The 13,393-nt window shown below is 40.8% G+C and overlaps 1 protein-coding gene across 4 annotated transcripts in view; it reads left to right on the forward strand.

Annotated features, from left to right (window-relative positions):
- VPS41 (VPS41 subunit of HOPS complex) overlaps nt 1-13,393 on the forward strand; it is a 132,304-nt gene that overhangs the window by 99,178 nt on the left and 19,733 nt on the right. For all 4 annotated transcript variants that reach the window (XM_040964920.1, XM_040964921.1, XM_040964923.1 and 1 more), the window contains 8 exons: nt 1,409-1,470; nt 2,715-2,796; nt 4,901-4,993; nt 5,631-5,758; nt 7,049-7,193; nt 8,289-8,330; nt 8,885-8,935; nt 11,490-11,627. In XM_040964920.1, coding sequence (XP_040820854.1) covers nt 1,409-1,470; nt 2,715-2,796; nt 4,901-4,993; nt 5,631-5,758; nt 7,049-7,193; nt 8,289-8,330; nt 8,885-8,935; nt 11,490-11,627 — 741 coding nt within the window. The remainder of the gene's footprint in view (nt 1-1,408; nt 1,471-2,714; nt 2,797-4,900; nt 4,994-5,630; nt 5,759-7,048; nt 7,194-8,288; nt 8,331-8,884; nt 8,936-11,489; nt 11,628-13,393) is intronic.

The raw sequence follows: 13,393 nt of genomic DNA on the forward strand, positions 1-13,393 counted from the left end.
TTTATTGAATCAGTTTCTGCTTGTAAACAAGAGACTTAACACCTGCTAGGAGGTAGTTTCAGATAATCTGGAAACAATATTTGTGAAATACACTTTCAATCCAAAGCTCTCCAGTTATATTTGTCGACGTTTCTTTAGATCATAGGTAAAAATCACATTACCACAAAATTTATCAAAAGACTGATTTCTTAAAACTAGATTGTTTCAGTGTCTCCATAATAACAGACTCAGTTGATTTTGTTATGAAGACTAATCTAGGACATCAAATATACTTTTATTACATTTTGGACTCCAGAAAAAATAGAGTGACTGAAAGCCTATTTCTTTGCTAACTGTGACAGTGAACATGCAATGCGAAGAGTAGAAATCATATCCTTTGGGTGGGAAGGACCCTGAGAGAGTGTGTGGGCAAGTACCCTGCTGTTTAAGGCTAAAAACTGCAAACTTGGGCCTTTCTGGCCACAGGGGTTTCAGCCCAACATTTCCCCATCTGAAGCTCTTCTGTAAAACTCCACATAAAAGCCTTAACTCCACAGGGTGCACATGCAAATTGCCTTGGGAATACAAGGAGGAAAGAAAACCCTAGCATCCTTTAAGTTCAAATTGCAGAGAATGAACAAGGATCCTGCACAAATGGAAGGGAAGGCATTCCAGCATTTAGTATAAGTCAAGGGGCAAACAAATGAAGTAGTTTGGTTTTCTTGGTTATGTGGAAGAGTTGAGGGACCAAAGCCAGAATCTGAAGAACTTGGGTCTGTTTTGAACATAGATTGCAGTTTAGGCTTTGAATCTTACCTTAGGTTTCCCTGTTGGAAAGATTTTCTGATGGAGACAAAGGGACAGAGGGAGACCTGATAGAAGAGAGAGAGAGGGAAGAAACAAGAAGCGACAGAGACAGGTCACTTGGGGAGCTTTCTGACCACCTAAGTGGGAAGTGATAATGGAGAGTGAAGACGGATAGGAGATGACAGTGATCAAGAAACTTTGGCATCTGATATCAAGTCTAGCTGAATCTCAGGTTTCAGACTTGAGCTTCTGTGTGGCTCATGCTGCCTGCCACTTGCTAACAGGTTGGGAGGTGTAGGGAAGACTGGTATCAAATTCTGTTGGTAGCACATGAGTCTTACTTATCCTATCCGGACTGCACAAAACACGTAAGGGCATTACCAGCATACCAGAGTAAGAACCTCTGAGATAGCAACCTCAATTTTAAAAACATACGCATTTCAGAATATGGGGAAGAAAAGCAAGTGTAATTACCTTCAGTAAGTTGTCAAGACATGCAAACAGGTAGCAATCAACAGCACTCAAGAACTCTAATGTCATGTTCTGCTCAGAAACTGGGGGTTGACTTTTCAGTTATACTAGCTGAATTATATAAAAATCCCTTCGTTTCATTTTTCTCTAGGATATTGGCTTGGCCTACATAAATCACCTGGTGGAGAAAGGAGAATATGACATAGCAGCACGGTAGTAATGACATGTTCACAATTATTTGTTAAGATAAATGGAATGAAAAGTGTCAAGCACCTTGAAGTATCTGAGGTTTTACCCTATTTATAATCCAGTGAGTTCACCTGCTATAGTCTCACTGAAGCCAGCAGAAGACATGCAGTGCTTGCATCTAAGCTGAAGGTCTCTCTCAGCAATAATTACAGCTAGTGTGCAAATATACAAATAGTAGTGACCAGGGTACTGACCATTATATCAGTTGTCATATCTACAATGCAACTGAACCAATAGTTGTGGCCAAAGTATTATTACACCAGTTGTAATAACTACAGTATCAGTATTTGCCCCTGATCTCCAAGCCTTAATTCCTATAGCACAGCAGTCGCTTAGATGACTCTGACTTTGCTGCAGGATGTGTTATAGGAGAGAAATCCTGGGCTTAGGCCATCTGCTCTAGAGGATTGCCTGAGAAGACATCACCTTTCTCGCACTGGATGATAATCCAACTTGCTCTTTGCTCCAGCGGGAGGCCCAAGCTATATCCTCTCATTTCTGGGGATGTCTGCTTAATAAACACCCTTAGAAGATTGTCTATGACACTGAGCCTCTGCTCACAGTTCAGGGAGAATTGTTTCCAAAAAAAAGAGGGTCGCAATGAGCTGGAAGTGGTGGGACCTCAGGATCCTAAGTTGCAGGAGACTTGTGGACAGAACACACGGTGGGCCTGTGGGTGAGTGGAGCTGGGAGTGCCCCGTGCATGCCCTGGAAGACCAGAGCTGCTTTCACCTGCCTGAGATGGTGGAAGAAAATGTCTGCCACTGATGTGTGACATAGCATATCTGGACTGCAACAGCATCCTCACTTTCTGAAGGCTGGTTTTATAGTCCATTATTTAAAACTTGTCAGAAAGAATCCAACACTATGGGGTATGTTAGTTTCTTCAAGGCAAGGAAAAAAATGTCAAAACAAGCGATGCTTTTCGTGGTAAATGAGAACCTCAGACTAAGGAAAAGCCCGAGTCATCTTTCAAAAGATATCCATGTGCACTTACAAGTATTTACTAGAAATAGTTAGGATTTTTGTCGATTGTTATGCAACCAAGTTACAGTAATTCCTTCATGTCCATTGGTACTTGAGGTAGAAATTTGTTTAATCCCTGGGAAGAAAGATTTGTCTAAAGCACAACGAACATGCCCACTTATTTCATCTCTGTTTGCTGTTTTATTTATATTTCTTTCTCTCTGGGATGCTTTTATTACCAGCAAATGCCAGAAGATTCTTGGGAAAAATGCAACGCTCTGGGAATATGAAGTTTATAAATTTAAAGAAATTGGACAGCTTAAGGTAAGCAAAGATTTATTTTTGATTCCTTATTTTTACATGTAGTATGTTAATATTGAGATGTAAATAAATGAAAATAATAGTTCTCTAATGGAGAACTGGAAAGAAAGAAAAATCAAAGTTGTAGTAATTATAAAATATAAAAATAATTCTATATACATAAAACAAACATATTTATATTACAGGTATGATATGTTCACCTTACTGTCTTTCCAATTTTCTCTGTGTTTAGGTAAAACTTTTATGTTCTTTTTAATGATTTCAGGAAACATGTATAATCTCATTCAGTGCTTTGTAAAACAGGACATTTTTAAATTTATTGAATAATAAATATCTTTTTTTTTCTAAGATTTATTTATTTTTATTGCAAAGTCAGATATAGAGAGGAGGAGACAGAGAGGAAGATCTTCCATCTGATGATTCACTGCCCAAGTGGCCGCAATGGCTGGAGCCGAACCAATCTGAAGCCAAGAGCTAGGAGCTTCTTCAGGGTCTTCCACATTGGGTACAGGGCCCCAAGGCTTTGGTCCATCCTCGACTGCTTTCCCAGGCCAGAAACAGGGAGCTGAATGGGAAGTTGGGCTGCTGAGATTAGAATGAGCATCCCTGATCCTGGCACTTTAAGACAAGGACTTAGCTGCTAGGCCAACGTACTGGGCCCAATCAATATCTTTCTAATTGTCATGTTACCTGTTGGAACACAAGTAGAAAAATGTGGCCATGTTACACTGATGAAAAGTTTTTAAATCCTTCAGTAGTGTAGATTACTCAAATTAACAGTTATTACTGTGATTAAAACTGTTTTTTTTTTTAATTTTTCAGTATTTTGGGGTCTTCTGAATGCCCTTCTGGAATTACTGTTTTTTAAAATCCCAGTTATTTAGTTCATCAGCTCTCTGACTTGTTCTTTGCTTGTCCCATAAATTTATTCTTCTTTGTAAGGACCCCCAGCAACACTTCCTATGGAGTTTTTAGGGCTGTTCCTGAAGGATTTTCTCCTAGTCTGTTGCCCTCATTACCATTATAATTTCATAACCCAGATCTCTCTTTAGAATTGTATGTGAAGGTCACTTCTCTTCACTGCTGATAATGATAGCTAAAATAATGTAACTCCTTTCATACAAAATTTGGTCCTTCTACTTTCAGTATGTTTCTCACACACGATAAACTTACTCCTTCAGCTCAAAACCTCTTTTCCCTAGTATATATTACCCCTCGATTTTATTTTGTATTCCATCTTTTTGCCATGCCAACACCATTGGGTGGGCCTCTTCCCTTCCACTTTACTATTACTGCTTTAAGTTTTGCCCAGACTCTTGCAAGGGCCTTCTGATAGATGCATGACTCTCCTATTGCTCTCCTCTTACCATAGCATAAAATTGGAATGCCTTGTGTGACCCCACCTCTGTTTCCTATCCAGTCTCATCGCCCTTCAGTGACCACCTCCTTTTTCTCATCTCTCAGCACAGAGCCGCACTCTCAGCTGCACGTGTTTGCTGTTGTTTAATCCCCTTTGCAGATACCCTTCTCCTGCTCTCTGCTTAATAGAGCTCAGGCTGGAGTGGGCAAGGTTCTCTGCTGCCATAGTATTCAGCTAACACCTGCCATGGAGCACTCACTACAGAATGTTATAGATATCTGTGGAGATGTCTGCCCATCTCCGTGGGGCCTTGAGCTCCTAGGGGATGATGAGCCCAGCTTATACTTCCAGCACACAGTATGGCAGTTAGTGTATAGAGGGTGCTATAGGGTCCATGAATAGTATTTTGAAATTTAACCTTGAAAAATGTGTTAGGAGTATAATATGTGTTTTCCCTAAATACAAAGATGACTGTGAATTTTAAAGATTGATTTGCTTTAGTTTCAATAAAGAAAGCTAACTAGATTACCTGTATTTCTTTGGTTGCCTAAGAAGCTGAGTTTTATAGTCTCTGTGACATTTTCTATCCTGTAATTTAGGTTTTTGTTAATTCATCAGGAAAATTAGAGAAATAAATGTTCAACTGATCATTTTTACATTGAAAACGCACATTTGTGTTTTCTGCATAATTAGGATGCAGGTTCATTTTACTAAGTTTTGAAGGGTTTTTTTCTCCCTCTTCCTTAGGCTATTAGTCCTTACTTGCCAAGAGGGGATCCAGTCCTGAAGCCACTCATCTATGAAATGATCTTGCATGAGTTCTTGGAAAGTGATTATGAGGTATGGCATTCTGCTGTGATCCTATTAACTTGTTTTCAATGGGGGAACTATAAGGTACCTAGACTGTGTCTTAGCCCATTCGTTCCAGTAGCTACAATGCCAGTTAGGACACCCACAGCCCTGGCTTTGGCTTTGCTAGAACTCTAGGGAACACATATTTTCATTTCTGGTTGTCATGAAGGACGTTACAAGTGATGCACATGAAGAGATGTTTAGGACAAGGCATGTGGGGAGCGGATCAGGACTTATGCATTCTTGCAGGCCAGGAGCTGTACAAAATTTGTCCTTTGGGTTTCTATGTTAGCTTTATTACCTAGGCATGATTGATTGAACTATTAGCCATTGGCGATCTGTTCAACCATTAGCCCTTATCACTTCCCTTTTCTTTAAAGGGTGAAAAGTCCCACCCATCTAGTGCTGCCTTGAACTTCCTAGTGAACAGTTCCCATCCAGACGCTACCTTGGGGAAGCCAACTACCTGCCAGCTCATTAGCACACTAAAGACACATGTCACTTTGGACACTCTCAGGATTTTAGGAGTTTAATGTGTGGGAAAAGAAACTAGATCTTTATTTAATAAAGTCTTAGTTGTGATCTTGTTTAACACGTGTTCTCCTTCTTCGGCTTCCCCACCCAGGGTTTTGCCACACTAATCCGAGAGTGGCCTGGAGATCTGTATAACAATTCCGTGATAGTTCAAGCAGTTCGGGACCACCTAAAGAAAGATAGCCAGAACAAGACTTTGCTTAAAACCCTGGCAGAATTGTGAGTATCTTTTATTATTCCTCTTTTGAAGTAATCTACATTGTAAAATTTTGTATTGTTTTGATTGGGCAAATTCTGAATGAGGAAGATACTGCTTAGACTTTTTCTCTTTTATGAAGAACTTTTCATAAATCTCAAATAGAAATTACAAGACAAGGACAGTGTGCAGAACTCTACAGTTCTATTATGTGTTTCAAAGCAAGGGGTGCCCCAGTCCACAGCTTTGGGGAGAGGCATTGTTAGGCAGCAGAGGGGTGCTTTGTTTTATTCCAAGCAGATTAATTTGCCAGTGGGCCAGGGTCGAAGATTCTGAGACCTTACAGTCAGTTAACCTCTCAAGCACCAAGTCTGTCTGTACAGCAGAGGTAGTCAATGAGCACTGAGTACCTGCCGCTGAGACAGGCCTCCAGCAGAAGCTGGGGTGATTGTTTTCATATTTGTTGGGTACTTTGAGTACACCACCTGCCTGTGAAACAGGCATGGATCAGATACACTCACAACCTCAGGAGCTTCAGTTTGGGGCAGTGGGAGGCCACGGCAGGTCCGTCCAAGCAGGGACCTTCAACCTCTCCTTGGCACCCCCAACATTCATCTTCATACTCCTTTTGCCTGAGATTAAGTTGACCAAAGTGGCCTAGGACTCAGGACTGCCTTAGTTGTTCAACAGAGAGGTATATTTCCTTCATTCTTGAATGTTAATTATTTTCCCTTGGAAACTTTGTTCTAGATGTCACTTAGATTTGGCATGACTGTAACTAATGTACCAGTAACACAGTTCCAGTTCAGTTGGCTTTCAGAGCTGACCTGGGGACTTAATCAATATGAAAAACTTTGTTTCAAGGGAAAAGCAGAATTTCTATTTTACAGAACACCCTTATAGATGCACTTTCAGAACATAAGCCATTTTTTCAGCTCAACACTACTCATAAGAATTTCAATTGATTTTTTTTCTCTACTAAAATGGAAATTTCTCATGCTGGATTCATTTCTTTGTGTATATATAAATTTCTGTAAAACTTTTGAGACTGAGCCCCCAGTGAAGAAAATATTTATTGCTTGAATATTATGAATTTTGTGAAATTTTGGTTAAATGAAAGACCCTAAGGTCCTAAGTATGAAAAGCTTATTGACCATATATAGTTAATTTCGAAGGGATAGTTTTTAGATGAATTTAATTTCTTTCCACTAAGTAAATGTTTTCTTTTTTTTTTAAATATTGTGAAGCATCTTTAGGCATGTTTTAACTAGTTCTGTTGTAAATATTAATTATAGAAAGTTTTATGTTGCCAGATACACCTATGACAAAAACTACGGCAATGCTCTGGAAATATACCTAACACTAAGGCATAAAGATGTCTTCCAGTTGATCCACAAGCATAATCTTTTCAGTTCTATCAAGGATAAAATCGTTTTACTAATGGACTTTGATTCAGAGGTAATTGCTTCTTAACTGTCGATGAATGAACTGAGACTCATTGCTGTTCAGGAACATCTCAAACTAAGGAACTGGAGAGAAAAGGATGCTATCCCAGCATCCTTTTGTTTCAGAGAATGAAAATAAAGTTTGGAGAAGAAAGCTAAGTAGTAACCAAGTCAAGAACAGGACCCAGGTTTGCACATTTGGTTCAACAATTACAAAGCTGAAAAATTTGAATGCCAGCTGCACTCCCTCTTCCAGCCTGTTGCTCACACCCACCCTGAGAGGCAGCACTGTTGCTTAAGTAATTCGGTCCATGATACCCCTGGGGGAGACCTGCATTGAGCTTCTGACTCCTGGCATCAGTGTGCCCTAATTCTGGCTATTGTAGCCATTACCAGAAGATGGAGGCTCTCTCTGCCTCTGTCCCTCTGCCTCTAAAATAAATAAAATAAGTCAATTAACTTAAAAAGGAAGAACAGGACTTGGCAATTCCGAGCCCCAAGCTCATGGGCTACCTCCCTGTTCCCTCCCATCATATTCTAATTTGTGCTGCATGAATGTTACGGGTGGCCAGAGTAAATTCTAAGAGCCCCCTGACCTTATTATTGTTGAGAAATTTCAAGTGTGTTATTATTTTTCTGGCTCTTCCAAATGTTTGCTACTTTAGATCAGTAATAATAGTATGTCTGAACTCTTACTGGGGAGACTGATCAAAGTTCAGGTCGTCAGAAGTGGAGCTCATCTTTGTGGTTCTGGGAGTAAGATGCTCTCCAGAACTACTAAGAGTAGCATGAGAGCGTATGGTGATGTCTGGGACACGGAGGGGCCGGAGTCTACGTAGTTGAGAATTTTTGGTTTATATTTGGTAAAAGTAGCATGACACCTTTCTAGTAGAATGCAGAGCACACAGGCATCAGACTGAGACTTGTTGAAGATGCATCCTATTACAAATGTCACTTTAAGTAAGGGTTCTTAAAAAGCAAAAGGCCTCCAGAAATACAGAAAATAATCCCCCTCCTTGAACGGAGGGAGTGTGTGTACTACATATGCATTGGGCGTTCCTGTCTTACAGAGCAGATTTCAGTGACAATGGCTATTTTTATGTTTCAGAAAGCTGTTGACATGCTTTTGGACAATGAAGATAAAATTTCAGTGAGTGTCAATTTTTGATTGCTAACAGTACCACAGACTGGGGGAGTTCTAAAGAGGAAAGGTCGGCGTTGGCTCACAGTTCTTGTGGGTTGCAGGGCTGCATCTGGCATTGGCCTTATAAACAGAATCCCAAAGCATCACAGGGCATCACGTGGTGATTGACCAGGAGCTCACGTAAGAGGCAAGCAGCAAGTATGTACAAGACAGAAGTCACATCCTAAGAGAGGAAGCAGAGGGGTAGGAGGGGCCAGAGTTGCTCTTGTGCAAACATAACCCACTCCTGGAGACCAGCGCTCATCGCTTTGTGAGGGCGGGTCGTGATTCAGTCACCTCCCCCTTCATCCGTTATCTTAAAGGTCTCATCACCTTTGAATGCGCTTTGCTTCAGCAGTTCAAGCCCCACCATGAATGTGTGCACAAACAAAGCCCATTCAAACACCAGCAATGTGTTATCAGATGATTTGGGACCAAATCAAGAGGGAAGATGGTTATCTCATAGTTCAGCAGCTGTGTTTATGTCCTCCTAATTGTTTAAACTGTTCTTTTTTCTGCAGATTAAAAAGGTGGTAGAAGAATTGGAAGACAGACCAGAGCTGCAGCACGTGGTGAGCATGACAGTCTTTCACCCCGCTAAGTGAGCAGTGAGCCAATCACCTTCCAATACTGGAGTGAGTTCTTTATGGTGGTTACTACTCAGGATAACTCACCATAAGTAACATTTTGGAATTCCTAAAATGGGGCATGTACTGTGAATCCTAGGCTAAGCATGAAATGCAGATAAGGCACTTGGACTTTCACTTACAATTGAATTGTGGTGTAAAGAAGTTCAGTTCTTTTTTCTTTCACTTTGTTACTGTGCCTAGGAGTGAACACCTTCCCAGTCTGGTTGCCATTAAATATAGTTATGGCATAAATTACTACAAAAGCCTGTGAGGTATTGCACCTGCCACGTTCTTCAGCCGGGGAAATATCATTCGGCCTGTGTCCATGAACACAGTGTAATCACAAAGCACATCTCCATTGCTTGTCCTTTACTCTGCTAATAGCTGAACCCTTTCTCTTGTTAGGCTGGGTGGTTGTGCTATTAAGATCTGTTGTTCTAAATTTCCTTGGAGAGTGCCAGTTGGATCTGCAAACTCCATCATTAGGAGTAAAGCAAGAGTGGAGTTTTTCTGTGTCCTTTAAATATTGTGTTAGGAAATCCACTACATCGTTAAAAAAAAAAAACCATCAAAACCACTTGGGCAGGACCCTTGGCGCATGCCCCACATCAGGGAGGCTGGGATGCCTGGGAGGTTCAGTGTGGCTTCTCCCTTTATCTCTCCCCTTCCCCCAGATACTGGAAGGAAGAAAGATAATGTCAAAATATTGGTTCCACCCACTTTCCTCAAGCCCTTGACTCTTTACACCCTAATCAAATAAGTAAAAATTATCAAAAGTGAAAATTATAAAATGAGAAAATAAAAAAGTCAGCTTCATTTTGAATGATGTGTTTATTTCTTATTTAGAATGTTATACAGACAGAAATATTTAGCCAAAAGAATCAGATCAAACCATTTTATCTGGAGTTTGGTATTTTTTTTTTTGATTCTTTATAAGAAAAATAAATACAGCTGAATCTTAAACAAATAAACAAAGATGTGTGTAAGAAAGGGCTTCAAAGACATAGCAATTATGGAGTTGAACTGTGGACCTCCAGTACAAAGAACATACTTACATCTCTGTCCGTCTCCTTGTCTCCTTGTCCCCAAGGACCAGGCTCTAGGGCAGGAAGGACATTTTATTTGTAAGTCAGTTTTATACATTGAAACTCTGGACTTCCAGGTAGGGATTAAGCTGTTTCCTAATTTGTGGTTATTTTGTTTGTTTTGACTTTTGTTTGACTTTTTCCCTCCCCACTCAGGGGTTTGCAGCAACAGTAGCTATACTGTTCATGAACAGAAATCTCAAGATTATCTGCTTACCCAAACAAGTGACAGTGCCATTGGCCACCGCGGGGATTTGTTTATAAAGCAGCAGTTTCCAGCCTACTTAAGTCAAAAGGCAGGATTAGGGGCAGCAGCTGCTGCGTGACAGTGTGACCAGCGCAAGGTACAGTGGTGGCAGAGCCCATTGTGAAATGGCTCTTCTCCCTCGCCAGACAGGTTTACATCTCTGTAAATTTGAATTGGCCACTGTCGTAGAGTCTGCCTGTTCCATTGGCACTTCTGGAAAATAGCCTGGAGTAGTCCAGCTCCAACCATGATCTCACTGCCTGTCTGCTAGCAGTGTTCCTTGTCAGACTCAACCTTGCAGATCACTTTCCACATCACCAGTTCTACCTCTGCATCTTGGCAGACAGCAGTACATAAGGTGCTTACAGGTGTCATGGTTAGCCTTGTATGTGACTGGCTGACTGAATACAAACATCAGCATCAGCTTCTTCATCCACCCTTGCAGCTTCTGGGGCAGGTGGAAACTCTGTGGTTGGCTGTGTGGCTGCTCACTTAGTCTATTGCAAACAGCCCTTTGTGTGATCCAGTCTTCCAGCTCCAGTGGATGGTGAAGGTTTTTATTTATATGTAACTTTACCTCAGCTGTGGACATAGATCTCCAACTTTTTTAGTACTCTGTCAACAGGCTGAGCCTTACCTGGGAGTAGAATTGAGAGAAATACCCAATACCTTTGACAGTATTTACCAACTTTGTCAGATAGCTCAGGCAGGGAGTCAGTTTTGGCTCAGAACTGGTCCTGTACTCTGCTGCATTTTTGCTTTCCATTTTTGTTACACATATCACCAGTACAGACAGCATTTCATTGCAAACATAGATCTCAATAATACTTAATAAAAAAAGAGCTGCAGAATTTGAGAACTAGTTTAGTGCCTGCTCCGTGAGTGTTCAAAAAAATACGCTTGTCCCATCACTCTACCCCTCTCATATGAAAGAACTTTTAGGATCTAAGAAACCTACTAATCAGTCACTGAGCTACAGAAAAAGATCAGGGCACACGATTGGTAAAAGATAATAAAGCCAGGCCCCTCAAGGCTCTTCTGGAAGCTGCCAGAATCTTCTTGCTCTCCAAGAGGCGTTGTTTCTACTTCATCATTTAGGATTTTTCCTAAAAGTTCTTTTCTCTCCAGTGTCTGATGTTCATGGCTTACCCTGTGTTGTTTTCAGTATTTGCACAAGCTTTTCAAGAGAGACCACCATAAGGGACAGCGCTACCATGAGAAGCAGATCAGTCTTTATGCTGAATATGATCGACCAAACTTACTCCCCTTTCTCCGAGACAGCACCCACTGCCCACTGGAAAAGGTAAGGTGCAGGCCTCCCTGCTTGTACCCTTCAAGTGAACAAGCTGTACAAGTCAGAGGCTGGATGGAAATTAGAGCAACCGGGACACGAATTCCCTGGAGACCATATGGGATGCCAGAGCTTGTAGATGGATTAGCCAGGTGAACTTTCATAACAGCCCCCCACCTTTATTTTTAATGAATTGAAATTCCATAATCAATAGTGTTTGGCCAGAAACTTTATAGATTCCTTGACATAACCTCCAAAGCCCTATGGGGACCTAGGGTATCTAAGACCAATTATCTGACCAGCATTGTGGGGCAGTGGGTTAAGCTGCATCTCATGTAAGCACCTAGCTGCTCCACTTGTTATGATTTCCTGGTACTGTACCTGGGGAAACAGCACATGATAGTCCAAGTACCGAGGCTCCTTCTACTCTTGCCACAGACCCAAATGGTATTCCAGGCTCCTGACTTCAACTGACCAGAACCAGTCATTGTGGACATTTGGGGACAGTAGATGGAAAAGAGCTCTTTCCTCCCTCCTTCTCCACTTCTCCCTTTTCCCCTTCTCTTTCCACTTCCTCCTCTCCTCTTCCTCTCTTCTTTTATTTTTCTCTTCTCTCCCTCTTCTCCATTTTCATTCTTGCTTTCAGATAAATAAATAAATAAATAAATGTTTTCTTCTTGTTCTTTTTTTTTTTTTAAATGAAGTCTTAGAGTTTCAGGATTTAAAATTACCACAGCCCTGGGCCTGGCACAGTAACCTAGTGGCTAAAGTCTTTGCCTTGCATGTGCCAGGATCCCATATGGATGTCGGTTCATATCCTTGCTGTTCCTCTTCCCTTCGAGCTCCCTGCTTGTGGCTTGGGAAGGCAGCAGAGGATAGTCCAACACCCTTGGGGCCCTGCACCCGCCTGGGAGACCTGGAAGAAGCTCCTGGCTCCTGGCTTTGGATAGGCTCCAGCTCCAGCTGTTGTGGTCACTGGGGAGTGAACCAGTGGATGGAAGATCTTTCTAACTCTCCTTCTCTCTGTAAATCTGACTTTCCAATAAAAACAAATCTTTAAAATAAAAATTATCACAACCCCACAACCCTTAATTTCAGATTTTTATGAAATTGTTCATTCTAAAAGATGCAGAATTTATAGAAATTTATAACATCTGTAGATTGACAGACAATAAAAAGCGTCCCTGTTGTTTTTGTGCCTTGCAGCATGGGCTGTGCTGTCACATTCTATTTTTCTGTCTCTGCCACTGTACAGTTTGCTGGATAGCGTCATCTTATATGTGACGAGCAAAATGTTAGGAGTTGAAACATCGTGGGGTTTAAAACTGGTTGAATCCTGGGTCTCTAACAAGGCCCCGTATTGTTCCTGCTATGATGAATAATGATTTTTCAGATTTAAAAGATAATTAAAATAAAAGCAACTTTTTTAGTATTGCCAGGATTTTGAAAGATATTTTTACATTGCTAATCTTTTCTGTGCTTTTCAGATGTAATCCTCAGATGCTGCTTCTTCATCTGATTTGGTTATGCCTAGCGTGGTTAAAAGCAGTTTCAGCTTTATAGTTTTTAAATTACAGAGTTATATATGAATTTATGATCTTGTATCTGGTAGCATTTACAAGGTGGCAATGTTAATGAAATTGGAAATCCTGGAAGACAAAGAGCTGATAAATTTTCATTAAAGAAATCTAAAGAGAAGATTGCATACAAGATTATTTGGTAGAAATCATCATTTAACCTGCTAAATCAGTTACCCCAAATTCCTAGCTTTATTTCTT

Source organism: Ochotona curzoniae, unplaced genomic scaffold, assembly GCF_017591425.1.
Source record: "Ochotona curzoniae isolate NIBS_2020 unplaced genomic scaffold, NIBS_Ocur_1.0 scaffold_3835, whole genome shotgun sequence".
In the NCBI taxonomy this organism is placed as follows: Eukaryota; Metazoa; Chordata; class Mammalia; order Lagomorpha; family Ochotonidae; genus Ochotona; species Ochotona curzoniae.